This window comes from Mycteria americana, unplaced genomic scaffold, assembly GCF_035582795.1.
Source record: "Mycteria americana isolate JAX WOST 10 ecotype Jacksonville Zoo and Gardens unplaced genomic scaffold, USCA_MyAme_1.0 Scaffold_39, whole genome shotgun sequence".
NCBI lineage: Eukaryota > Metazoa > Chordata > Aves > Ciconiiformes > Ciconiidae > Mycteria > Mycteria americana.
In genome coordinates this window covers 1,042,782-1,068,169 of record NW_027445626.1, presented here as the reverse complement: position 1 = coordinate 1,068,169, position 25,388 = coordinate 1,042,782, and the positions used below count along the sequence as shown (strand labels likewise).

General features: G+C 57.5%; 1 protein-coding gene, 1 non-coding gene and 1 pseudogene across 2 annotated transcripts; 1 reads left to right on the top strand and 2 right to left on the bottom strand.

Moving 5' to 3' along the window:
• The first annotated feature begins 1,177 nt into the window (after positions 1-1,177).
• LOC142403592 (scavenger receptor cysteine-rich type 1 protein M130-like) lies at positions 1,178-15,044 on the top strand (annotated as a pseudogene).
• Positions 15,045-15,583: 539 nt separating this feature from the next.
• On the bottom strand, positions 15,584-15,655 carry TRNAA-UGC (transfer RNA alanine (anticodon UGC)). Its single transcript has one exon. It is a non-coding gene; the product is annotated as a tRNA-Ala (tRNA).
• An 8,518-nt stretch (positions 15,656-24,173) lies between these two features.
• On the bottom strand, positions 24,174-25,133 carry LOC142403591 (olfactory receptor 9G19-like). The gene is given in 1 exon segment (XM_075489835.1): positions 24,174-25,133. A coding segment is annotated over 1 exon segment (960 nt).
• Positions 25,134-25,388: the final 255 nt, after the last annotated feature.

Below are 25,388 nucleotides of genomic sequence, written 5' to 3'. Positions count from 1 at the left end.
ATATACTTGGGGAGGGTAATACATGGTGGGTATATGGGTAGCATAATGAGGGGGTATAAATTAGGGAAGTATAAATGGTGCTGATAAATGGAAGGACTATAAATGTGGAGGCTATAAATGGGGGTACAAACGAGGGGGTAAAAGTGTGGGATACCCCACCCTACCTGGCTGGGGGCGTCCCCCGAAGCAGACAGGGGCTGTCGCAGTGACTGGGCCCAACTTTTCATCCTGCTTTACCGGGTCTTCTTGCTAACGGGGTATTTCAGGCAGGGGCAATTAAACCCCAGGGTGAAATACCATCCCCCCCCCAGTGGTGGGATGGCCCATGGTCCTCTGGGGTGTGGGGTCCTCGACAAACAGGGTGCTGAGGTGACCACCACCACCCCCAAAATGTCTAGGGGAGTCAGGGGGATGGGGAAAATGATTGCTGCTCTTTATGGGACACCAAAGTCTTGGGGTTTGAGGGACATCAAGGTCTTGGTGTTGGGGGTGGTCATTGATGGTCCTTGATGAACACCAAGGTCTAGGGGTCTAGGGTTAGTCACCAATGGACCTTGAGGGACACCAAGGTCTTGTGGCTTGGGGACAATCATCTCCAGTCCTTGGGCAATGTCTAGGTCTTGGACTTTGGGGACAATCATGTCCAGTTCTTGAGGAACACTAAGGTTTTGGAGTTGCGGATGGTTGTAGCTGGTCTTTGATGTGTCTTACGTCATGTCTGAGTAGCTCATAAGCCTGGAGTAGGCCCATGGCATGTGTAGGTGCTTCTTCTAATGCCACAGCTGCCTGAGGAGCTGGTATGGCATGAGCAGGCCCATAGTTTCTGTAGGTGGTTTTGAGGTCATTGGTGCCTGAATGGCCGATAGGCCGGGAGCAGGCCAATATCACAGGTAGATGATATGACATCCTCTGTGGCTGAGTAGCAGATAGGCCAGGAGCTGTGCATGAGCTTATGATGTCACTGCTGCCTGAGTAGCTGGTAGGCCAGGAGCTGGCACATAGCTTCTGTAGGTGCTTCTGATGTCACCAAAACAATATTTTGACCACGCCCAAATACGGCTTTTTGGAAGAACCATCATCAGCAGAAGTCCATACACCGCACACACGTGTGACACTGTAACGCATGCACACAGAGTGCCAGCAGTAGGAGGGTGTGAGGTCACTGTCAGGATAACCCATGAGCACACAGCAGTGGCAGTGGTCACGTCACCGATGGCACCTCATGGCTGTGGGGCTCGGTGCAGAGCGGCCGTGTGCTGTCACAAGGGCTTCACGGAGGACGGGAGCTGCCCGGCCCCGTGCCTGCGAGGCCGAAGGAGCAGCCCCTGCAGCCCTGGCTGGAGCAGTCGGGGTGGGGGTGGCTCGGGGACCCCGCAGGGATGTGCCTGGGCACGGCGCCAGGAGGAAACCACAGACTTCCTGCCTGGGCGCTGCGGGGGGAGCGTGGGGAGTGCTGCGAGGCCACGTGGGCTGTGGTTTGTGCACCTGCAGGCTGGAGCTCCCGATGCGCCCGCGGGGAATAACGGCCCCTCGGTGACACGCTGACAGTCAGGGATCTGTCTGAGCCTCTGGGCTGCACATCTGCTGCCAGGGCAGGGACATGTCCCAGCTCCGGCTCCTGCGAGGGACCTTCCATGGGGCTCTCCAGGGAAGGAAGGGTGAGCCAGCACTCCTGGGACGGGGCTCTGGCCTGGGCTAAGGCCCTTTCCCAGCTGCTGCTCCCAGCACAGTGGGGTCTGTAGCAGGGGCAGGGGCTGTTTCCTTCCCTTCCTGACACAGCCTCCGGCGCAGCCCCAGCCCTGTGCTTCCCATGGCACGAGGGTGGCTGGACATTCTCACCTTGGGCTCTTGGGTGTGCCTGGCATAGGAGATGCTCAGTGCTCCCTGTTGAGAAAGCAGGGTTGAGGGGGTGAAAAATCCATTTACCCCCACACAAGCAGCCCTGTCCTGTGACGGCCCCCCACCACGGTGACGTGACACCTGTAGCAGAGCCGTCTCTCATATATGGTCATGAATGGCGCTGGAGAAGTTCATTGGAGGGCCGGGCTGTGTCGGAGGGGAGATAGCTCCCGATAATGTCGAAAAAGGCTCTGCTGCTTTGATTGGCTCGTCCTGTAGCTGGGCTGGCATCTGCAGAGATATATTGCCCTCCTGTCGTCATTGTCCCCAGGAGTCCCCAGGAGCCGTGGCAGGCGTGAGGCAGAGCAGGGATGTGCTGGCAGGGCAGGAGGCTCAGGATGGGCACAGAGGGAGTCCTGTCCCCTCGGATGCTGGGGCTGCTCCTCTGGGTACAGCTGTGCAGCGGTAAGTGCCAGTTCCATTGTCCCCCAGCCCAGGCCCAGCGGGTAGCAGCATGGCCATCGGGATGTGTCCGGGAATGGGGTTTCTTTGCAGGTGCTACTGAGGTGAGGGCCAAAAGGTGCTCAAGTCCATGGAGCCTGTGCCTGCCTGTCTGGGTGGGAGAGAGCATGTCCTTTTCCAGGGCTCTGGTGTGTGGGGCAGCCTGTGCCTGGCTGGACGCAGAGACACCCTGTCCTGGGGTAGCCTTTGGGGACCCCCTGTTCCCCAGCACTGTGCCTCTGGAGCCGGTGGTGGCCTAGCTGGGGATGGCAGCAGGCAGAGATCCCCAGGGCACTGCCAACCTCTGGGGTACCCCAGAGGCTTTGTGTGCTGCTCACTGCCCCCTTGTTCCAGGGGACCCTGAGCCCATGAGGGCAGTTTGTGCCCCGCAGAGAGAAGGGGATGGGGGCATCTGCGTCGAGAGACATCCTTCCTGGGGGGCCTGTCCCAGTGCAGGGGCTGGGGTGACAGCAGGGGCGAGGAGGGGATGTGGGTGTGGGGATCACTGGAATGGTCTTGGTGGGAACAGGGAAAGCCCTGGGGGTGGGGGTGGGTTTGGATGGTGGCAGGGCAGGTGGTTTGCAAGGGAAGCTGCAGGGCTGTTCAGGGGGTGCTGGGCTGGGGAAGAGTGGGTGCCCTGTGCAGGGCTGGGCACAGTGTGCAGGTGTGCGTGGGCAGGGGGCAGGTGGCCGTTGGGGTGGGAGAAGGTGCCTTGTGCGGTGGGATGGCGAATGACCCAGCAGGGCCAGACCTGCACACCGCAACCCTTGCGCAGCCCGTGGGGATAGAAGGGATCCCCGCATCGCACTGGGGACAGCCTGGAGGGGAGAGGGCTCCCAGCCTGGCACCTCTGACATGGCCTGGGCAGGGGGTTCCCCCAGACCTGCAGTGCTGCGGCTTGGAGCTCTCCTGACCGGTGCCATGTTGGTGTTTGAAGGGGCTGCAGAGGTGAGGCTGGTGAATGGCGACAACGACTGTGCTGGGAGAGTGGAGGTGAAACATGAGGGCCAGTGGGGGACCGTGTGTGGTACCTACTGGAGCATGAACGACGCAGCAGTGGTTTGTAAGCAGCTGGACTGTGGGTCTGCTGTTGGAGCTCCTCAGTATGGAGGCTTTGGGCAAGGATCTGGCCCCATTTGGCTGGCTGATGTTGGCTGTAATGGCACCGAGTCTGTCCTGTCTGACTGCCCACACAGAGGATGGGGTGAACATTACTGTGATCACAGATACGACGCTGGAGTGATGTGTTCAGGTAAGGGGACAGCCTCTTCTCCATCTTTAGGGTGGGTCAGGGGAAGGGACCTGGCTGTGCCCTCAGGGAGCAACAGGCCAGGACCTGGTTCCATTTGGCTGGATGATGTTGGCTGTAATGGCACTGTATCTGCCCTGTCTGACTGCCCACACAGAGGATGGGGTGAACTTAACTGCATTCATGCTGCTGATGCTGGGGTGATGTGTTCAGGTAAGGGAACAGCCTATTCCCCCCCTCTGGGCATGTGATAGGGGAAGAGATCTTGTGTGTGCCCTCAGGGACCAACAGGTAGGCACCGGAGCACTGCCCAATGTGGTCGGTCACACTGCTGAGCTGGGACTGTCATTGCTGGTGTTCTCAGTGCCTGGGAAAAGCCCAGAGGGAGCCTGGCCCAGGCTGAACTAACCCTGCCACAGTGTCTCAGCCCCTCTTCAGTCAGTGTCTTGGGCTGCAGATGAAGTCTCCATCCCTGCCCTGGGGTGTCCACTGATCCCCATTGGTCTCCACCCATTCTGGCAGCTCCCAGACAACAGTGCTGAGGGTCCCTGTGCTGGAGAAACCAGGGGGACTTGCTTGGCACTGCACACCTTGGAGGAAGGGCATGAGATGGCTGGTCCCCTGGGTCATTGCCCTTCACAGGCATGAGTACCTCAACTGAATCAAAAGGGCTTTTCAGAGAGCATGAGTGCTGGGCCCTGGGAGAGGAGCAGGGTGGCACACAGCCCTTTCACTGCCTGTCCCCAGGGCTCGGCTGTGTGGTCCAGCCACCTCCTGCAAGGCTTGGGAGCTTGGCCGCTGCCTGACTCTGACTGCTCCCTTCTGCATCACTGCATGCACAGGCTGGTACTGGGACATCCCTGGAGCTGTGACAGCCCCATAGGGACATAGCCCCATGCAGGCAGCGCTGACCTGCTGCCCAGCCTCTCCTGCCTGCCCATGGTTCCCCACACTGCCCCCTGAAACAGAGTCTTTGGCAGCACTTTCTGACTCTCGTCTGTGCCTGCTGTCACCCTCTGAGCCAGCATGAGCCCAGGGGGACATGCAGGTCTCCTGTCCCTCTGCCTGGATGTTGGCTTGGGACCTGTGCACCTCTGGACAGAGCCCTGCGTGCCTGGCTGAGGACACCCCCTCCGAGCAGGCATCGGAGAGGGCTGGACAGGCACCAGCCATGGTAACAGCTGCACCATTTCTGCTCTCTGTGACATCTCCCCCTAACAGCAACCTCCCAACACCCCAGAACAGCCCTGGGAGCAGGGTGCATTTCTGGCTGCGTCAAGGTGATGGTCCTGCCTGGTCGCAAGCTCTGCAGGGGCTGAGCAGGCTGCAGCAGTCATTATCATCTGGGCCAGTTCTCCCGGACCCGAACTGCGCACACCACTGCAGGGCTGGTGGGACCACGCCAGGCAGCACAGGGCGACTTGTGCCGCAGCAGATTGTCCGAACAGTGCCTGGTGCTGCAACAGACACATACCCTTGAGTGCTGTGATGGTGTAGAGAAGGTGTGCAGGGGGGCCGGGTGTGTTTGTGTCTCCAACACTCCCCAACAGCTTCCTCTGGGATGTGCAAGGGGCCATTTGGTCATGGCTTGCTTGGAGGTGATGTGGGAACCTGGGCATTTAACTGCCAGAGAACTCTCAGTTGTTTTGTTTTTTCCCAGGCTTTGTCCGGCTGGTAGAAGGGAAGAGCCGCTGCTCAGGACGTGTGGAGATCCATGATGAGGACCAGTGGAAAACTGTCTGTGACTCCCACTTTAGTCCCAAAGCTGCTGACGTGGTCTGCAGGGAGCTGCAGTGTGGTGTGGCCCTGCCTGTCGCTGGGGCAGCTCACTTTGGAGAAGGGGTGGGTCCCATGTGGGATGGAGAGCTGCAGTGTGTGGGGAATGAATCCCTCCTCATCTCCTGCCCCAGGGGGTCCCGCAGGGACCAGCCCTGCACCCACATGAACAGCGCTGCTGTCACCTGCACACGTAAGGACTCAGGGTGGGGTGTTGAACACTGGCTGAGCTCCAGCCTGAGGGGGGGCAGGTTGTGCCTGTGGAGACAAGGGAACTGGGGTACCTGTTCCCACAGGCTGGCAGAGAGGTGACCTTCCTGGGGCATCCTAGACAAGGGCACAGCTGGGCTGATGCCCAAGGACAAGGAGGGGGCATGGTCTGGGAGGGCTCACTGGCATCATCCTCTTGCACCACAGGGGACACAGAAAGGCGTGAGGGTGGAGGATGAGCTGGGAGATGCCCAGGGCAGGCTGTGGTCCAGGGGAGCTCAGGACCTGGGCAGAAGCAGCAGTGTGTGCTTGGGGGAGCCATGGTGGGGGCAGGTCTCTTCTCAGGGTGGTGGCTGGGGAGGAGTGGGTGCCCTGGGTGGGTATGAGCCGGGGGTCAGTTTGCAGGGGGCCATTGGGGTGGAAGGAAGTGCCAAAGTCTGTGGGGGCTCAAATGACCCAACAGGGTTGGAGCTGGGCATCCCCAGCCTTGCACAGCCCATGGGGATAGAAGGGAGCCCTGCACTGCCCTGGGGACAGCCTGCAGGGCAGTGGGCTCCCACCCTGGTACCTCTGGCTCCACCCAAGCAGGGGTTCCCCCAGACCCACAGTGCTGGGGTTCGGCACTGTCCTGACTGGTCCTGTGTCAGTGTTTGAAGGGGCTGTGGACGTGAGGCTGGTGGACGGCGACAACCACTGTGCTGGGAGAGTGGAGGTGAAACAACAGGGCCAGTGGGGGACCGTGTGTGGTGACGACTGGGACATTCAGGATGCTGCAGTGGTTTGTAAGCAGCTGGACTGTGGGTCTTCTGTTGGAGCTCCTCAGTACGGAGTGTTTGGGCCAGGATCTGGCCCCATTTGGCTGGATGATGTTGGCTGTAATGGCACCGAGTCTGCCCTGTCTGACTGCCCACATGCAGGATGGGGTGAAAATAACTGTGTTCATGCTGAGGACGCTGGAGTGATATGTTCAGGTAAGGGGACAGCCTGTTCTCCGCCTTTGGGTCTGGGACAGGGGAAGAGACCTGGCTGTGCCCTCAGGGAGCAACAGGCTAACGTCACAGCAGGGCCCGGTGTGGCTGGTCGAACTGCCGAACTGGGACTGTCATTGCTGTTGTCCTCGGTCCCTGGGAAAAGCCCAGTGGGAACCTACCCCCGGGTGCCCCTACCCTGCCTGGCCCCCGAGGTGGCTCAGATGAATCCCTCTGCCCTGCCCTGATGTGTCTGTTTGTTCCCAACTTTCTCCTCCCTTTTACCCAGGACCCATCTGGGAGCAGTGAGGGCCAGGTCCCCCCATGCCAGAGGCGCCAAGAGTGACTCATGCAGCCACCCACAGCCTTGGGGAAGGGCATGAGATGGATGAGGAATTTTGGGTTGTGCCCCTGGCAGACAAGGGTCCCTTGGCATAAGCAAAGGTATTGCTTGGAGAGGAGGAGTGCTGGGCTTGCGCAGAGGAACAGCGTGGCACGTGGCTCCTCATTCCTCCCCCAGGGTCACCCCACAAGAGCGTGCCCAGGGGGACAAAAGCCCATCCAGAAGTGCTGCCTTGCTGCCCGGCCTCTCATGTCTGTCCCAGCCTCTGGCTGCCTTGCGCTTTTGGGTTTGCCAGCACTTTACTGGCTCTCCTCTGTACCTGCCCTTGCACTGGGAGCTCGTGTAAGCCCAGGGTTGCTCTTCTGTCCACTCTTCTGCCCTCTGCCCAGCTGTTGGCCATGGACATGCATGCCCAGCAGTGCACTCTGGTCATGCCTGAAGACCTCTTTCCCGGCAGGTGCCAGAGCGGGAGGCTGGCACAGACACTGACCACAGGTACAGCCTGACTGTACCTTTGCCCTGTGACATGTCTCATCTACCAGCAGCACCCCAACGGCCCAAGACCCCCCTGGAACCGGGTACATTTCTGGTGGCACCAAGGAGTTCCTCATGCTGGGCCCTGAGCTCAGTGGGGCAGAGCAGCCTGCAGCAGCCAACAGTGCCTGGGAGCATTTCCCCAGACTCCAAGTGCTCTGGCTGCTGCAGTGGCCAGGGACCAGTGCTGGGTAGCCCAAGGTCTCTGGGGCAGCAGCAGTTTGTCTGAGAGATTCCTGTGGCTGTGAGTTTGGGAGAGAAGCAAGCCCACAAGTGCTGTGATGATTTCTGAGGAGCAGCAGGGGGGGAACGATGTTTTTGTGCCATCAGCAACCCTGAGAGCAGCTGGTGTGCTCATGGGGCTTTTTGACTTTGACCACTGTGGAGATCAGATGGGACATGATCAGGGGAGTGCCAGAGGGTTCTGGGAACTCTCAGGGGTCCTTGTTTGGTCCAGGATCTGTCTGGCTGGTCAGAGAGAATAGCCCCTACTAAGGATGTACAGTGATACATGATGAGGACGCTGGGAAAACTGTTTGCATCTTACACTTTGATCCCAAAGTTGCCAACATGGTCTGCAGGCTCTGCTGTGGGTCTGCAACAGACACATACCCTTGAGTGCTGTGCTGGTGTAGAGAAGGTGTGCAGGGGGTCCTGGATGTGTTTGTGTCACCAACACACCCCCAACATCTTCCTCTGGGCTGTGCAAGGGGCCATTTGGTCATGGCTTGCTTGGAGGTGATGTGGCAACGTGGGCATTTAACTGCCAGAGAGCTCTCAGTGGTTTTGATTTTCCCAGGCTTTGTCCGGCTGGTAGAAGGGAAGAGCCACTGCTCAGGACGAGTGGAGATCCATGATGGGGACCAGTGGAAAACTGTCTGTGACTCCCAATTTAGTCCCAAAGCTGCTGACGTGGTCTGCAGGGAGCTGCAGTGTGGTGTGGCCCTGCCTGTTGCTGGGGCAGCTCACTTTGGAGAAAGGCTTGGTCCCATCTGGGATGGAGAGCTGCAGTGTGTGGGGAATGAATCCCTCCTCAACTCCTGCCCCAGGGGGTCCCGCAGGGACCAGCCCTGCACCCACATGAACAGCGCTGCTGTCACCTGCACACGTAAGGACTCAGGGTGGGGTGTTGAACACTGGGGATGTGCCGGGGGTCGGGGAAGAGGGCAAGGACCGTGCTGGGCTGGGCGTGAGGACAGGAGGGCTGATGGGTTGTCTGCAGCATGAAAATAGTGCAGAGGGAGAAGAAAGGCATGCTGTGCCTCTGGCCTCTCCGCCAGCTTCTGAGGGTACAAGAGCACCAATCCACCCTCAGCCCTCCTCCTCTCTCCCCAGAGTACACAGGCTTCAGGCTGGTGAATGGCAGCACGGCGTGTGCGGGGAGGGTGGAGGTCCAGGTGCTGGGGACCTGGGGGACCCTCTGTGCCTCCCGCTGGGATCTCTCGGATGCCCACGTTCTCTGTCGTCAACTCAACTGCGGGTTTGCCGAGTCCCTTCCTGGAGGAGGGCATTTTGGGAGAGGACTCGGACCAGTCTGGAGAGACTCATTCCACTGTGACGGGACTGAAGTCCACCTGGGACAGTGCCCAGTGATCACCCTGGGGGCCTCACCGTGCTCCCATGGGAACAACGCCGCTGTCATTTGTTCAGGTGAGCGCCAGGAAAATGCTGCATTGAATCCTTTTGCCCCTTGTGTGTGACATGGCCACCCAAAGCAGGGGTCCCATGGCAGTACCAGGCTGAATTTCTTCCTGGAGAAAGCCTTGCATCCCCAGAAGCCTTCTGGAGGGCTTTGCCTGGTCAGGCTGACCGCTCTGCTGTGGAGAGGTGAGGACAGAATGGAGGCAGGCACCTGCCCTCAGGGCAGCGGCTTAGGCCCCCGCACCACTGCCAGGCCTGTGCTCCTGTGTTTCTCTCCTGTGGGATGAGCCCAGGTCACGGCTGCGGGGCTCTGCTCCATCCCTCTGGCTGCAGACAACCGCATGCCATCGCCACAGAGAGCCCTGCAGAGCCTCATCCCACCACCCAGGCAGGAGCAGGAGCTGCCTGGGTGCCCCCAGCAGCAGCAGAGCTGGGTCTGAGCTGGAGAGCAGGCACGGGCTTTGCCCTCTCCTCTTGTCAGCACAAGGCTCAGACTTGTCCTGTTTGGTTGGAAAAGTCCCCCTTGCCCTCCTCCCTGAAGGGTGCCATGCTCCCCAGTGCTGCCGATAGCTGTGGCCTCTCTGCTCTCCCCAGGCTCAGCCGGCTTTGCATCCCTGCGGCTGGTGGGTGGAGGGAGCCGGTGCGACGGGCGAGTGGAGATCTTGCAGCGCGGGACGTGGGGCAGAGTCCTGGATGACCAGTGGGACGTGCAGGAGGCCAACGTGGTGTGCCAGCAGCTGCAGTGCGGACAGGCAGAGGCAGCCTACAACCCCCCAAAGCCTGAGCGAGGGATGGGCCCCGTAGGGCTGCGAGGGGTCAGGTGCACAGGGAATGAGACCAAGCTGACCCTCTGCAACACCTCCCTGCCTGAGAGTGCACTGGCGGAAGGGGTTGCAGAGGACGTGGGAGTCATTTGCTGGGGTGAGCAGTGCTTCATGGGCCCCCCAGATGATGGGGTGTGTGGGTAGCCAGGCCCTGACAGCCACTGGGGTTTCTCCCCACTGCAGGGAGCCGGCGGGTCCGTCTGGTGAACGGGTCTGGGCGCTGTGCCGGAAGAGTGGAGATCTACTACCAGGGCAGCTGGGGGACCATCTGCGATGACGACTGGGACCTGGCTGATGCTGCTGTCGTTTGCCACCAGCTGGGCTGTGGAGGGGCGGTGGAGGCGGCCAGCTCTGCTCGGTTTGGGGAAGGCTCTGGGCAGATCTGGCTGGATGGCGTGACCTGCTCTGGGGACGAAGCTGCTCTCTGGGACTGCCCTGCCAGGCCCTGGGGGCAGCACGACTGCGGGCACAAGGAGGATGCGGGAGTCATCTGCTCAGGTCTGTGCTGGCAGCTCTGGTGGGAGTCTGGTTTGAGGGGAGGCCAGGACGTGGGGAGAGCCGGGCATGGCCAAGGCTGTCCATGGCTGCCTGTGAGACCCTGCCTGGGGCTGTCCTGTGCACACCCATGCACGGGCACCCTCAGTCCCTCTGGGGGACCCTGGGGAGCTCAGCCGTCCCCGAGTGTTAGCAGGAAGGGCAGGGGTGTCTGTGCATCAGGGATTTCTCTCTGCTCTTGGGTGCAAGGGGCATGTGCTGGCCCTGCCCCTGCCTGGCTGAGGGCCTGGGGAGTGCAGAGGTGTCCTGGCTCCCACAGCCCCACACCAGCCTCTTCCCCCTTGCTGCCTTTCTTCCCAGAGTTCCTGGCCCTCAGGCTGCAGAACAGCGACGGCTGCTCCGGGCGCCTGCAGGTTTTCTACAACGGGACGTGGGGGAGCATTTGCTCCAACTCGATGACTCTCAGCACGGTGTCGCTGGCATGCAAGGAGCTGGGCTGCGGGGACAGAGGATCCCTGGAAAGAGGCCTGCCCTATGGCAAGGTGTCTGGCCCTGCGTGGCTGGATAACGTGCAGTGTGGGGAGAAAACCAGCTCCTTCTGGCAGTGTCCCTCCACTGCCTGGGACCCGCAGTCATGTGAACACCTGCGAGACGAGATCCACATCACCTGCGATGGTAACTCTGAGCCACTCGGGCACAGTGTCACCCCACCTCCTGCTTTCCTCTATGCACAGCCAAATGCAGAGGGGATATTCCTTTCCATGTCAGACCCTTCTGCTGCCGTTGGCACAAACATGACCAAAGCCACACAAGTGCAGCAGCAGTTGTCACCCAGGTTTCCAGCAGCACCTGGGGGAGGCAGAGGCATCTCCAGGGGAGGTCTCAGAAGAGATCAGACAGGCTTCAGAAGAGCCTCCCCTCCATAGACACACTACTGCTGCTCTGTGAACCAGGGACCTTTAGGGGCTGAGCAATCAGGGTCCCCCCATTCCTGCGCGTGTCCCCTGAATGACCGGGCTTCAGTTGCTGCCATGACCAAGATGGTACAGGGAGGCACAAGAAGAGCTCAGCCTCGCTCTCTTCTGCACCATCCCACACAGCAGCCCCTTCACTTCAGTGTTTCTTTCTTCAGGGACACACCCAGAAATGTCCCCGGAGCCCTTGGCCCCATGCCCCAACTCCACGAGCTGCACAGGTATTGAGCTGCTCCTCTGTGTACCCTTCTTGTGTGGCAGGGCTCTGCCTGCTGTCTCAGTGCCATGGGAGGTCTTTGCCTTCTCCAGACAGGGAGAAGATTCGTGCCGTGGGAGGCGAGGACGGGTGCTCGGGCAGAGTGGAGGTGTGGCACCGTGGCTCCTGGGGGACGGTGTGCGACGACTCCTGGGACATGCGGGATGCCGAGGTGGCGTGCAGGCAGCTGGGCTGTGGTCCTGCGGTGTCTGCCCTGAATGAGGCTGCATTTGGGATGGGGCAAGGCCCCATCTGGCTGGAGCAGGTGGAGTGCCGGGGGACGGAGCCATCCCTGCAGGACTGCTGGGCCCGGCCCGGGGATGGCGGTGCTTGCCGGCATAAGGAAGACGCTGCCGTGCGCTGCTCAGGTGAGCGGCAGGGCTGGGACCCCTTGCTGGAGTATTGGCAGGGACCTGGGGAAGGTCTTTTGTCAATTGGTCCTGGCATGGCCCCTGACCTCCCAAGAGCAAGAGCGTTCCTGCAGAGTGCAGGAGCCTGGTGCCAGGCAGGGAGCAGCCTGGGTGGAACTGGGTGTCCTCTGGGCACTGCCCATGGGGCCCTAAAGCCCCAGAGCTATTCCCTGGGCAGCCTGTCCCACTTGGGCTGCCTGCCACCCAGAGCAGAGGCCCTGGGCCCTGTCCCGGCCTCCCTTTCTGGCACTACTGGAGGGGCAATTTGGGTGGGATGTGTCAGGGATATCTACAGACACACACGCGGTTTGTTGGGGAAGAGGCTCCCCGATACCTGCACACCCACCCTCTCAGCCCAGCTCTCCTTTTCCTCCTCTGCAGCTCCACCCAGGACAGCAGCATCCCCAACCCGAGCAGGTAACTGGTCCTCTTGCCTGAGGCTGGGTATCCCTGGGGCCAGGCTGGGACCCACACCTGGATGGAAGGGGCTCCTTGCTGGGCTGGGAAACTCCCAGGAGGAGGCACTGGGGTGGTGGTGGTGGAGTTGGGGATGGTTGGAATGTACTCAGCATGGTGGATGTTTGCCCATAAGTCACCCCTGGGACCCTCTACCCCCTGCTGCCTTGTGTGATGGGAGTCAGGGCTGGTGCTGCCCCATCGTCTCCCACACCTGGTGCTGCCCCTTCCATGTTCTTGCCTATACAGGTCCCACTCGGGGCCCTTTGCCCAGCAGCAGGAGAGTCTCTGTGCCCGTCATCATCTGCATCATCCTGGGGGCCCTCCTCTGCCTGCTCCTGGCCCTCCTGGCTGGGCAAGTGCTAAGGGCCAGGTCGGGACGCAGAGGTGGGTCCTTCCACAGCAGTCCCAGGTGGACATGTTTCCTGAAAGATCTGTGGGGTGCTGTGGGGTGTCAGTGAGGGTCACAGGCAGAGCTGGAGGGGATGAGACTGTGTGCTGCCACCTGTGCCATGCACCGCCCCATTGACTGCCTGGCCATGGGGCACCAGCAGCAAGGGTTAGAGAGAGCCCAGAAGCATGGGGGGCTAGCACTGGGGCAAGGAGAGAAATGGCAGGCTGGGGACGGCCAAGGCTGGCAGTGCTCTGGGTAGTGCTGGAAGGGGCTCTGGGGGAACAGAAGATGACAGCAGGCATGTGGGGCAGTTGGGTCCATCTCCGAGGTGTCAGGTCCCCAGCCTGTCCCTCTGCCCAGCCCTGCCCACCCCATGGCAGGGCAGGGGCCCTGCTGTAGACCCATGGGGCAGATAGGGAGCAGCTCCAGGTGGAGAGGAAACATGGGAGCTGCTCCAGGGTCAGACAAGGGGGCATGTCCCAGGGGCCAGAGGGGCATGAGCGCTGACTATGAAAGGATGATGCGAGGGTGATGCTGCCCCAGATGATCTCCACAGCAACGTTCCCCTCACTGGAGATGCAGCAGCCGTACCTGGAGAGTGCAGTGGGGCTGCGCTGTCAGACCAGTCCTGGGCTGGCCCAAGCAACAGGTCTGGGGAGCACAGTGGGATCCCATCACCCCTCTGCCTCTCCCTGGGCCAGCCCTGCCTCTGTCCCCAGGCTACCAGACAGCTCAGGAGCTCTTTCCCGAGGCCGTGTACGAGGAGATCGGTTACAGCCCAGTGTGGGAGAAGCAGGCGAGGTTTGGTCGCTCAGGTGGGTGTGTGTCCTCCCTGGAGGCACATCTGCAGGACCCTTTCCCCTGGTCCCAACCCAGAGATGATCCCCTGAAGCCCCCCACACTGTGGTCCCTGCAGCGCTGGGGCCGTGTTGTCTGTGGGGGAGAATCCAGGGTGTAGGTCCAGGAGAGGAGCTTTCTCCCCACCAGCTTTGCCCGTCCCAGCTGCACAGCCCCTCTCTTCCTGCCCCTGCACCCCATGTGACACCTGAGGAGTGAGGGAACGGGCTGTCCTAGGGCAGCTCTGGGAGCACCTTGGAGACAGTGTTTGTCCTGGGGGAGCCGTTTAAATTCCCCGCCCTCCTCCTCATGCAGTCCCAGCTCTGTGGGTCCCCCTTCCCCAGCAGCGCTGACCATGAGACAGGTCAGTGGGGCTCGCTCCATACCACCTGCTGTGCTTCTCTCCAGGCTCCTATGCAGAGGAGTCCCTGAGCCAGCTGCAGCCCTACCCTGGGGACACCGAGGAGGAGGATGGTCTGAGATCAGCACCAGGTAATGGAGACAGGAAGGTGTTGGTCTCCCTGTAGACATGTGATGGACAGAGGTGTCACGGAGTGTCACCATGAGAGATGGGGAGGACATGGGGGTCTCCTGTGGTGCTGCCAACACCAGTGTCTCAACCCTGTGTTTCCATGTGCATCGTCCTATCCTCTGCTCTGCAGGACATATCTTCTCACTGTCTCCAGCTCCCCTCTCCTTTCAGATGTTGTTGTGCCTGGAGGTGACCCAGCAGATGGCTATGATGATGCCAAGGAGGTTCCTGACTTTGGGGAGGGTGCTGCTCCTGAGCAGGGAGCTTGGGAAATGCCCAGGGTGCCAGAGGAGGGAGCAGGCTCCAGGGATGCACTCGGAGGTGAGAGGGAAAGATAGCGCTGCTGGTTCCTGGGGTGCCATCCCTGGTGCCACCCCTGTCGCTATGGTCCTGACACCCAAACCTCCTGGGGAGAGGGAACCTGCAGCGGGAGCTTTCCTTGGAGGGACTGTGGGTGGGAGAAGGAGCCGAATGTGGTGAGGAGCAGGGAGGAAGGTGATGTACAGACCCCATGGGCCAACTGCACTGTCCTGCCTTGCTGCTTGCAGGGGGCAGCCTGCGCTCCCGGAGAAGTGCTGGGGTCCCTGGAGCTGCAGGAGACACCTCGTCCCTGTCCCTGGGGAGCATGGGCTATGATGATGCTGAAGAGGTGTCTGTGGCACATCCCCACGAGGACACAAAGGCTGTGACACCGCAGCTTGGTGCACAACAGTCCCTGAGCCCCAGGCCAGGAGAGCCCATCCCTGCTGTGCAGCTGGGTGCAGCCAGGAGGGAGGAGAGCTCTGTGCAGCTGGGAGAGCTGTGAGCACCAGGGAAACATCTCCCTTTACCACGGGCAGCAGAAACCGCCTGCAGTTTCCTCTATTTTTATTCCCGCTTTTACACTGTGCGTCCATATTGGTTCTTATTAAAAGTCTCTGAGGGCTTTGACCCAGAGCTGGGGCTTGCCTGCCCAGGTGTTGGGTCACCTCCCTGAGGCTGATGAGGGGGAGCAGAGAACGATGACACAGTGGTAGGCAAGGGGCACATCTCAGGGACAGCAGGCTTGGGGTCAGGCTGTGGGGCTGCGAGAGCCCATGGTCCCTGGGGAATAATCCTGCTGCTCACCCCAAAACACCCCAGCCATCCCCAGGGGGGATCATGGCCCACGGATTACCTCCCACAATGGTGAGGATGCAGCTCTGCTCCCCACTGTCCCAGCACAGGGTGCAGAGCCACTTTCTGGAACACACGGGCTGAGATTCCCTCTCCTCATGCTCTGCCAGGACCCCAGTCTCCATGGGCTGTTCCATGGGCTCCGGCCCGCACCTGCCTGAGGCTGGGGAGTCAGGGCAAAAGCAGCCCTGGAGATGCTGGGGATTGAACCCAGGACCTCCCACATGCAAAGCAGGCGCTCTGCCACTGAGCTACATCCCCTTGACACCTGCCAGCAGGAGAGACACTCTCCTCCTGTGATGTGTCTTTGATGAGCACAGTCCTGTTGTCCCCTGCGTGCCCAGGGACCTTCAACGCCTTTGCAGGGCAATGGGGCAGAAGGAGGCTCTTGCTGCAGGTGCTGCTCCCACGCTCTGGCCCACTGCGGGATGGGTCGATGGAGAGGAGAAAACCCCTTCCCCTGAGCCTCCTCTGCCACCCAGGGCAACACCCCTCTGTGCCACATCTGTCCCCAACTCCACAGCCGGAGCAGTGCAACAGGGTGAGGGAAATGCCCTGCCTGGGGTGAAGTGCCCGCAGGCTCCGATGGCATCCCAGGACATGCTGTGGAGGGGACGTGGTGGCAGAAATGTTATACCCACTCCTCCAGGCACCAGGCCTCCCCCTGCAGCCCTCTGTTCCCCAGCATCCCTGGAGGTGACTTGAAGAGCAGGCTTCCATCTCCATGGGGCTGGGCATGGGGGTTGGGCTCAGGGACCTTCCCATTCCTTCAGCACTGATGACTGTCCTGGCAGCAAAGCAGTGCCCTGGGACAGCCCTGGCTGGGGTCTCTGCGGCAGGGTGGGTGAGTGTGTTCAGCTGGTAACTCAAAGGCTGATGGTTTGACCACATGCAGGGATGGTGTCCTCATGGTGGCACAGCTGGGACAATTGTGTTGCCCAATGCCATACCATAGATTTTTTCCCTGCTGAGCCCCTGCCTGGCAGAGAGTGTTTGGGGGAATCAAAAGCAGACCACAGTGCCTGTGAATTTATGGAGTGGTTGAGTGGAGTTAAGGGGATGGACAGCTCACCTCTTCTGCTTTGCACACATGACCCCAAAACCCATCCTCAGCAATGACTCTCCCGTTCTTGCTCAAGAAACACCTAGAAGGACTCTTCTGGAGCAGTGATAATCCTGCAGGCACTACCCCTGCGGCCAAGCATGTTCAAGCTCGTGCTCAAAGCTGACAAGACAGTAACTGTGCTTGGACAGACAGTCTCTCCCTCTCACCACCTCTCACTTGCGCTCAGTCACAACAAAAGCCAAACTCCTCTGCAGGTGCATCTCTAAGGAGATGGCTGTGAGGCTGCAGAACTGCTCAGAGTTAGAACATGCACGTTGCTGTGCGACTGTAGTCCAGCACGTGCCATTCTTTGGACTGACTGGGGAGAGCCTGAGGCTGGAGACAGAGGGAGATGTGCTGGGTCACAGGTGTCACTGTGTTCCTGAGGGGCGAGCAGGGCTCTGTAGCAGCAAGAGGTTGCAAGAGGGGAGCCCAGCAGCTTGTTGGAGCTCATGAGCAGGTCTTTCTTCCTCTGTGCAGGGACTGATGGCTGTGAGGGGCTGCAGCTGGTCTAGCCAGTGCAGTCTGGTGGGTGAGTCTATTTGGGCACAGCTTTGCCAGCTGTCCTTGGCACATCAGAGGTCTCGCTGTGACAGACCTCTGGAGGGAGGATGCTGCCATTCAGGCCTCAGCTCCAGGGAGTGCCTCTCCCTGGGACTGGGGGGACAGTGGCCTCCCCCATGGGCAGTATGCTCTGGTCTGCAAGCTGAGGCCCAGGTGAAGGATGTGTGTGAGGAGGGGAGCAGTCTGTGCACCATCAAGAATGACAAAGAGGAGAGAGACACGGTCTTTGCAGAGACCCCACAAAGGAAAGGTGCCATTTGCTGTGGAGCATGGAAGGAGGGACAGATGGAGAGCACCCCAAAGAAGCACTGAATGGAGAGTCCTGTTGAGGGGAAGGCTGGGGACTTGTGGAGCAAGAGGAAGGCTCCTTCTAACCCACAGATCTGCAGCTACAGTTCAGGGGCAGTGTTCTGGCCAGAGATGAAGGAGCAAGGAGGACAGGGTAGGCTGGCAGAAGCAGGCAGGCTCTGCAAAAAACTGAGCGAGGATACCACTGTATCAGCCCAGGGCTGAACCAGGGACCTTTAGATCTTCAGTCTAATGCTCTGTCAGCTGAGCTACTTCAGCCCTGCCCCAGCAGCCCTTGTCCCAATTCCACCCCTGCCAGGCCACAGGCTGACACACAGGAGGAGCATTCCTTGGGGAGGGTCCCACGGAAGAGCTGTTCCTGGCCCTGGGCAGAGGGACCTGTCCTCTCCCTGCCTCCATGGCCAGGTGGACTCCAGATTTGTGTGGAGGCCAGCTTACACTGGGCATGCCAAAATGTGTGTGGGACTTCAGTCCAAACGTGACAGTGGCAAAGCAGGTGGGCCGGCCAGGCACGTGTAACTGTAAAGGCTGAGGGTGGAAGAAGTGTGGGGCTGTTGGAAGACCTTATCTCCTTCCCCATGGAAGGCCTCCTCCCCACCCTTTTTTCCCCAGCTCAGCTTCACTCCTTTATTCCCAACTCTTCTACCTCCTCCCCTCTGAGCAGCGCTAGGCCATGGGGAATGGGGGTTGTGGTCAGTCCAGAACACGTCCTGCCTGCTGCTCCTTCCTTCTCCCACTTCTCCCATGGGGTCCCTCCTACAGGCTACAGTCCTTCAAGATGAACCTGCTCCACTCTGGGCTCTCCACAGGCCACAGTTCTTTCAGGAATTACCCAACTTCTCCAGCATTGGGTCCTCCACAGACTGCAGGGCTCTACCTTCTCCACCATGGTCTTCTCCATAAGCTGCAGGAAAATACCTTCTGTGCTGTGGTATTCTCCATGGGCTGCAGGAGACTATCTGCTCTGGTGCCTGGACCACCGAGGGGGTGGTTCTCCTCCTTCTTCATTGTGCCTTCTTCATTGCATGGTGCCCTGCAAACACCATGGTGTTTGCAGGGCAGTTTCTCACACTTTTTTTTCCCCCCTAACTCCTATCCCAGTCTGGCAGTTGTGCCCCTTCTTAAATACATTTTCACAGCCGTTCCACCAGCTTTGTTGCTGGGCTCAGTTTTGGCCAGCGGTGGGTCTATTTTGGAGCTGGCTGGACCCAGCCCTGTCTGGCATGGAGGCAGCCCTTGGTCTTCTCTCACAGAGGTCACACATGCAGCCTCCTCGCTACCAAAACCTGGACATGGACACCAGTGCACTGTGTAAAACTTTGCCTTGCTAAATGACGTCCCCTGGTCCTCCCTCATCAAGAAATCCAGCCTAGTTGCTGGGGAGGAAGAGAGAGCAAGAGAGAAGGCCTTGATGCTGTGAAAGCACTCTTCCACAAATAGCTACAACACTGGTGTATTATAAACACTGCGTTGGTCGCAAATCCCAAACATGGCACCATACGGGCTGCTATGCAGAAAATTAACTCCGTCCCAGCCAAAACCAGTACAATCTACCTGGAAATATTTCCCAGGATTAGCTGCTCTATCACCTTCCCAGGGCTCAAGGAGAGGCTGACTCGTCTCTTGTTCCCCAGGTCCTCCTTCTTGCCCTTCTTGAAAATAGCAGTGACATTTGATTTCTTCCACTCTTCGGGCACATCCGTATCTCAATGCTCGGTAAAAGATTCTTGGGAGTGTCCTCGCAATGACATCTGCCAGCTCCCTCAGCACTCATGGGTGCATCCCATCAGGGCCCGTGGACTTCTGTATGTCCAGTTTGCGTAAGAATTCCCTGACCTGATCCTCTTCCAGCAGGGCTATGTCTGCCTGGCTCCAGGCTTGCCCCCCTCATCTCTGGCACCTGGTATTCCTGAAGGCTGGTCTTGCTAGTAAAAGAGGAAGTGAAGAAGGCATTCTTTACCTCAGCCTCTTCCAAAAGAAGGAAGTGGCAACAGGAGGCACCAGGAGAAAGAAGGAGAAGGAGGAGGCAAGAGGAGGACAAGGATGCAACAGAAGCAACAGGATTAAAAATTGGAGGAGGCAAGAGGAGGCACCAGGAGGAGGAGGAGTCAACAGGAGGCCACAAGCAAAGGAGGAGGAGGAGGACTCAACAGGAAGAGGAGGCAATGTGATGCAAATGGAGAATGAGGCAGTAAGAGGCAAGAGCGGGCAAAAGGAGGCAAGAGGAGGGAAAAGGAGATGGACATAACAGGACATAAAGGACACAAGAGGAGGAAAGAGGAGGAGGAGGAAGACGCAACAGGAGGCCAATGGAGTTAAGAGGAGGAGGTGGAAGCAAAAGGAGGCAAGAGGCAGGCACTTGAGGCAAGAGGAGGAGGAGGAAAAAGAGAAGGTCCCCAGATGCAACAGAAGAGGAAAAGGAAACAGAAGGCAACAGGAGGAAGAGGAGGTGGCAAGAGGACAAAAGAGGAGGAAAAGCAGGAGGAGAAGGAGATGGAGAGAAGAGGAGAAGACAAGAGGAGGAGGAGGAGGAAGAGGCAAGAGGAGGCACCAGGAGCAGGAGAAGAGGAGGCAAGAAATGGAAACAGGAGGCAAGAGGAGGAAGAGGAGGCAACAGAAGGCAAAAGGAGTGGGAGGAGGGAATAGGAAGAGGAGAAGGAAGGGAAGGAGGAGGCAACAGGTGGTAACAGGAGGACACAGGAGGAGGAGGCAACAAAAGGAGGAGGCAAGTAGAGGCAACAGAAGGAAGCAAGAAGAGGAGGAAAAGAAGGAGGAAGGAACAGGAGGCAAAAGGTGGAGGAGGAAGACACAGAAGGTACTAGGCAGAGGAGGAAAAAGAGGAGGAGGAGGAGGAGAATTAGGAAAGGTCAAAGCAGGTGGCAAGAGGAGACAACAGGATGAGGAGGAGAATGTGGAGGAGAAGGAGGAGGAGGAGAGGAGGAGGCGACAATGAGCAACAGGAGGTAAGAGCAAGAGGAGGTAAAGGAGGCTGCTGGAGGCAACAGGATGCACCATCAGGAGAAAGAGAGGGAGGTAAAGGAGGCAGAGCAGGGAGGAGTTGGAGGAAGAAGGGGAGGAAAGAGGAGGCAAATGGAAGCAAGAGGAAAAGGATGATGAGGAGGAAAAGGCAAGAAGAGGAGGAGAAGGAGGAGGCGGCAGGGGCAAGAGGATGGTGGGGCAACAGGAGGCCACAAGAGGAGGAAGGGAAGGAGGAGGAGGCAAAAAGAGGCAAGAGGAGGCAACAGTAAGAGAAGGAAGCGTAAAAGGAGGAAGGGGAAAAGGAAGAGGAGGAGAAGAGAAGGGGGAGGAGGAGGAGGTGGAGGAGGAAGAAAAGGAGGAGGAAGAGGAGGAGGAGGCAACAGGAGGCATGAGGAGCCAAAAGGAGAAAGAGGCCTAGGATGCAACATTGGGTCAGCACCAGGCAACAGGAACAGGATGCGGAAAATAAGGTAAAGGAGGCAAAGGAAGGCAACAGAAGGAGGAAGAGGAGGCGACAGGGGGTTGAGGAGGAGGAGGAGCAGGAGGAAGCAACAGGAGGTACCAGAAGGAGGAGATAATATGAGGCAAGGGGAGGAGGAGGAGGCAACAGGAAGCAAAAGGAGGACAAGGAAACAAGAGGCGACTCCTGTTGCCTCCTCCTCCTCCTGCGGCCTCCTTTTGCCTCTTGGTGCATTCTCCTCCTCCTCCTGCTCCTTTTCTTGCCTCCTGTTGCCTCCTGAGCTCCCCTTTTTTCCCTCTTGCCTCCTCTTCCTTTTTCCTCCTACTGTTGCATCCTGTTGCTTCCTCCTCTTCTTGCCTTCTCTTTCCTCTTATTGTCTCCTGGTGCCTCCTCCTACACCTCCTCCAGATTTCTGCTCTTGCCTCCTCTTGCCTCCTACCTCACCTCCTCCTCCTCCACGTGCCTTCTCACTAACCCAGGATCTGTCCGTTGGCCACCTTTGGTTCAAAAAGAAACTACTCCTCTATTCCTACACTTCCCCCTCCTCAAAAAAGTAGGGTAAATAGATATGGAGCATAGATGACTTAAGGACAGTATTGTAATCTTCACCTGATAGCAAGGAGAAGGGAGGCTACAACTAATTCCAAAATATCCTTGAGAGCTTCTTCATTTTTCCTTCTCTCCAAAGCTCAGCCTGCGTACAGCTTGAAAGGACTACCTCAAATCTCTGCAACCCAAATCCCTCCAACCTTTTCTCAGCGAAGGTCTTTTAGCCTTTTAGCACTTCTGCCCGGCACTTCAGCACACTGCCCAGTCTCTGGTTTTTAGCTGGGTGAAGTCAAGGCACTCCCTTGCAACGCCTTCCCTACAAAAGCCTTCTCTTCATGCTGATCCCACTTGTATCACCTCAGGCTATGTACGGCTCCATCCTCCTTCTGCAGAGCTCCATTGCAAGGGCGGTTTTCCTCTTTCTTTCATGCTCACTCACCTTCACAACCTTTTTGTATTGTATGCATAGCAAATACCATCTGAAGCAACACATCAATCCCCCACAGCTTCACCCATTTCCCATTGCAGGCTGAGATATTTCTCCTCTTTGAGCAGACATTGTGCAAAGCTGCTCCACAGATGGAAACACACTTCAGTGCTGCATATTCATTTGGGCTAAGAAAGACATTAAAATATATTCTGAGCTAGTTTTTCAAAGACACAGTTTCCACGTGGCAAGCAGATTCAATACATAAATGCCGCGAGCCAAGAGAGAGGGCAAACTAGGGGAAGCTGTATTGTCTAGACTCACAACTTCTCTGTCAGTGAAGTCCCACAGCCTGTGGGAGGTTTTCAGTAGTTGGTCCTATGGGAAGTTTTGTTCCTTGGGCCTCTTGGCTTGAGCCTGCTGCATTCACTTTCCCAGCAAAGGGAAAAGTTCCAGTTCAGGTATGAAGCTTTTGCCCATGCTGCCTGGAGAGCCAGGACACTTGTGTCACACACCAGCCAGTGTCAGAGTGAAGCTGGAGGAAGTGTGAATTGGAATGACTTGGGCTCAAATGGAAACTCCAATGCTGAGCTGTCAGGACCACATTGGCTGCAGTTAGATGTAGGTTACCTGACACCCCTGTGACTTCAGAGGAACTCTAGTTGGCAGAGTTCCTCACAGCCCTCACTGGGGGCAAGGTGTCAGGGAGAGGGGAGCACGTTTCCGTTTCCCACATCCCAGGACAGTGCCCAAACCATCCTCCCCTTGGCCTCTGGCATCTCATTTCTTGAGATGCACATTGGCTGGGGCTTCTGGCAGTAAACCTTCAACAATCCTTCAGGTGCTTGGGTGATTTCCCTAAGACGATCAGTATCTAAAAAAGAAGAAAAAGCAACACAAAGCAACCTACAAACAACCCGCCAACATGACTCTGCCTAAATCTCAATAGCTGCAACATAGCAGTTTGCATCTGTGATAGCCACTCTGGGCAATGCCAGTTCAATCAGTAGTTGCAATGTAAGCCATCATACCCCATCCTCAAGGACAACTCTAAAGCAGTTCAGATGAAGGGTGGTCTTTGAAAAGTCACTGGTTGCATCCCCAGCTGGCATGGACACTGCTGATTCCCCACTCCACAGTGGCAGAGCTTGGATGCCTTCTCAGGACACACTTTTTGCCAGGAAGCCACAGCCATGGGGGTATCTCACCTGGTTCTTACTGGCACTTCACTCAGCATCCATTTTGGTGCACATCTTTCTTTTCTGTGTCTACTCTGTCCACACATCAGAATCACAGAAAGACAAACACTTCATAAAAGTTTGTCATAAAGCCCTTGTTACAGGAAGGAAGTCTCCCCATCAGATCTGGAGGGAGCCAGGAAGATTGCCATCAGCACTAGGAAGATCCACGAAGCTCAAGGTCTTTTCTGAAGTGCAGCAAATTCTTGCAAACACGATTTGAGCCTGGAAGTGGGAAGGAGTTGATGTGTGTGGGTGGAGGAGGAATTAGTGTGTTGTGGGAGTATGTCAGGGCCCTTGTGCAAATCAAGCATGATGGAAACATTTCCATCTTGTGCACATGCATCCGCCGAGGAAATGGGGAAAGCCCACTGCTGGGGCTGGATGGGCTCAGTCATGACCCCTGAGCTGACCTTGCTCTCTTTTGCAAGCAAGAAGAAAATAGGAGGACTCAGTTTGCAATATCTAAGTCAGCCAGTGGGAAACAAATAAGTAATGACATTGTTGGAGGGGGGGTCAGATTATGAGAAGGAAAGAACAGGGAAGTAATGATTTCTATGTCTAAAAAATGGGGAAAATGAGACCCAGCTTGTGTATGTTTCTTCTGCGGAAAGATCTACTTTTTTTCCTGAGGGGCTGACCCTATCAGACTAGCTTTCACAGTTTTCCTCTGCTAGAAAGGCCAGAGAACACGAGGGATGGGATTCATCTCCTCGCATTTAGACATGCCCAGTGGAAGGGCTTGAGTCAGCTGCCCACTTCTCACTGCCAATCTGGAAATGCCCTAAGGAATCCCAGACATGCAACAATCCCACCCCTCAAGCTTGGCTGGGTAACGGAAGAGAAATCAGCATGTCTAGAGTAAGTTTTCTCCCAGTCCTGGGCAGGTGTGGCATTTCAACAGCTCCCGCTTGCAGCATCCCAGTTGTGTCTACTTGAAAGAAAGAAGAAAGGCAGGGAATGTTTTTACACTCTTCAACACCGGACCTATCCTTCTTTAAGACACAAATGCTCTTCTCCCACTTCTCATTCCCCAAACACTCCCAAGATTCTGCACTTGTAAAGATATGCCTGGCACACAAAATATGCACTTACGAGTTGTCCACACTTGACACAACCACAACCTGATTATTCCTGGTGGATCACAACTAGTATGAGCTCTCGATGCAGGCCACAGTTTTTCTGAGTGCATTTCCAAGAGCCCCCTTGACTTCCCTGTTCCGCAGGCTGTAGAGGAGTGGATTGACCATGGGCGTGAGGATGGTGTAGAAAAAGGAGAGCACTTTCTTGAGCTGCCTCAGTGAGGCTGTTCTGGGAATCATCTAGACAACAATGAGGGTACCATAGAAAAGAGTCACCACGATGAGGTGAGAGGAGCAGGTGGAGAAGGCCTTCTGCCTCCCCGTGGTGGCTGGGATCCTCAGGATCGCAGCTATGATGCAGATATAGGATGCCAATGTGAATACAAATGGGAAGACTACATCCAGAAAGCAGATGATGAAAGTAACCAGTCTCAGCACGGTGCTGTCACTGCAGGCAAGCTCTAGCAATGGGGCAAAATCACAGAAGAAATGATCACTTGCATTGGGACCACAGCACTGTGACTTGAAAAATAGCCTGGTGACTATGGTAGACATCAGTAATCCTGCTAGCCAAGAGCCAGCCACCAGCTGGAGACAGAGCTTCCAGTTCATGAGGCTTGCGTAGAGCAGGGGTTGACATATGGCCAAGTACCAATCAGAGGACGTGGTGGCCAGCAGGTAACACTCGGTACCTGCAAAACTACCAAAGAAAAAGAGTTGTGTCATGCAGCCTTGAGCAGAAAGGGCTCTGTCCCTGCTTAGGAAGCTGGCCAGCAGCCTGGGCAGGATTCTGGAGGTACAGCACATTTCCACACTGGAGAAATTCCCCAGGAAGACTGACATGGGAGTGTGAAGGTGCTGATCTGCCACCAGCAGCACAACAATGAGGATGTTAACAAACATGGTCCCCATGTAGATGATGAGAGAGAGGAGAAAGAGAGGCATCTGAAGCTTGGGGACATTACGCAGTGCCAGCAGGAGGAACTCCACTGGTGATGTCCGGTTGTCCCATTCCTCTTTCTCCATGAAGCACTGTAGGACTTTCTTTTCCCCTCTTGGCAGGAAGGGAACCTGAGGAAGGGCATGCGCTTCTGTGTTTGTTGCAAAAAGGAACTGGGAAGCAGCGACTGCCAGAGACAACATGGAGGTTTTCCCTCATCTGCCTGAATTCACACTTCGTTTAGAGGCTCAATTCCTTGTGAAAGGGCAGGAAGAGGTTCTTTGAGAGGACCAAACTACTCTTCTTAGAAGAACCTCCTCTGATTAGAGCGATGATTTGCT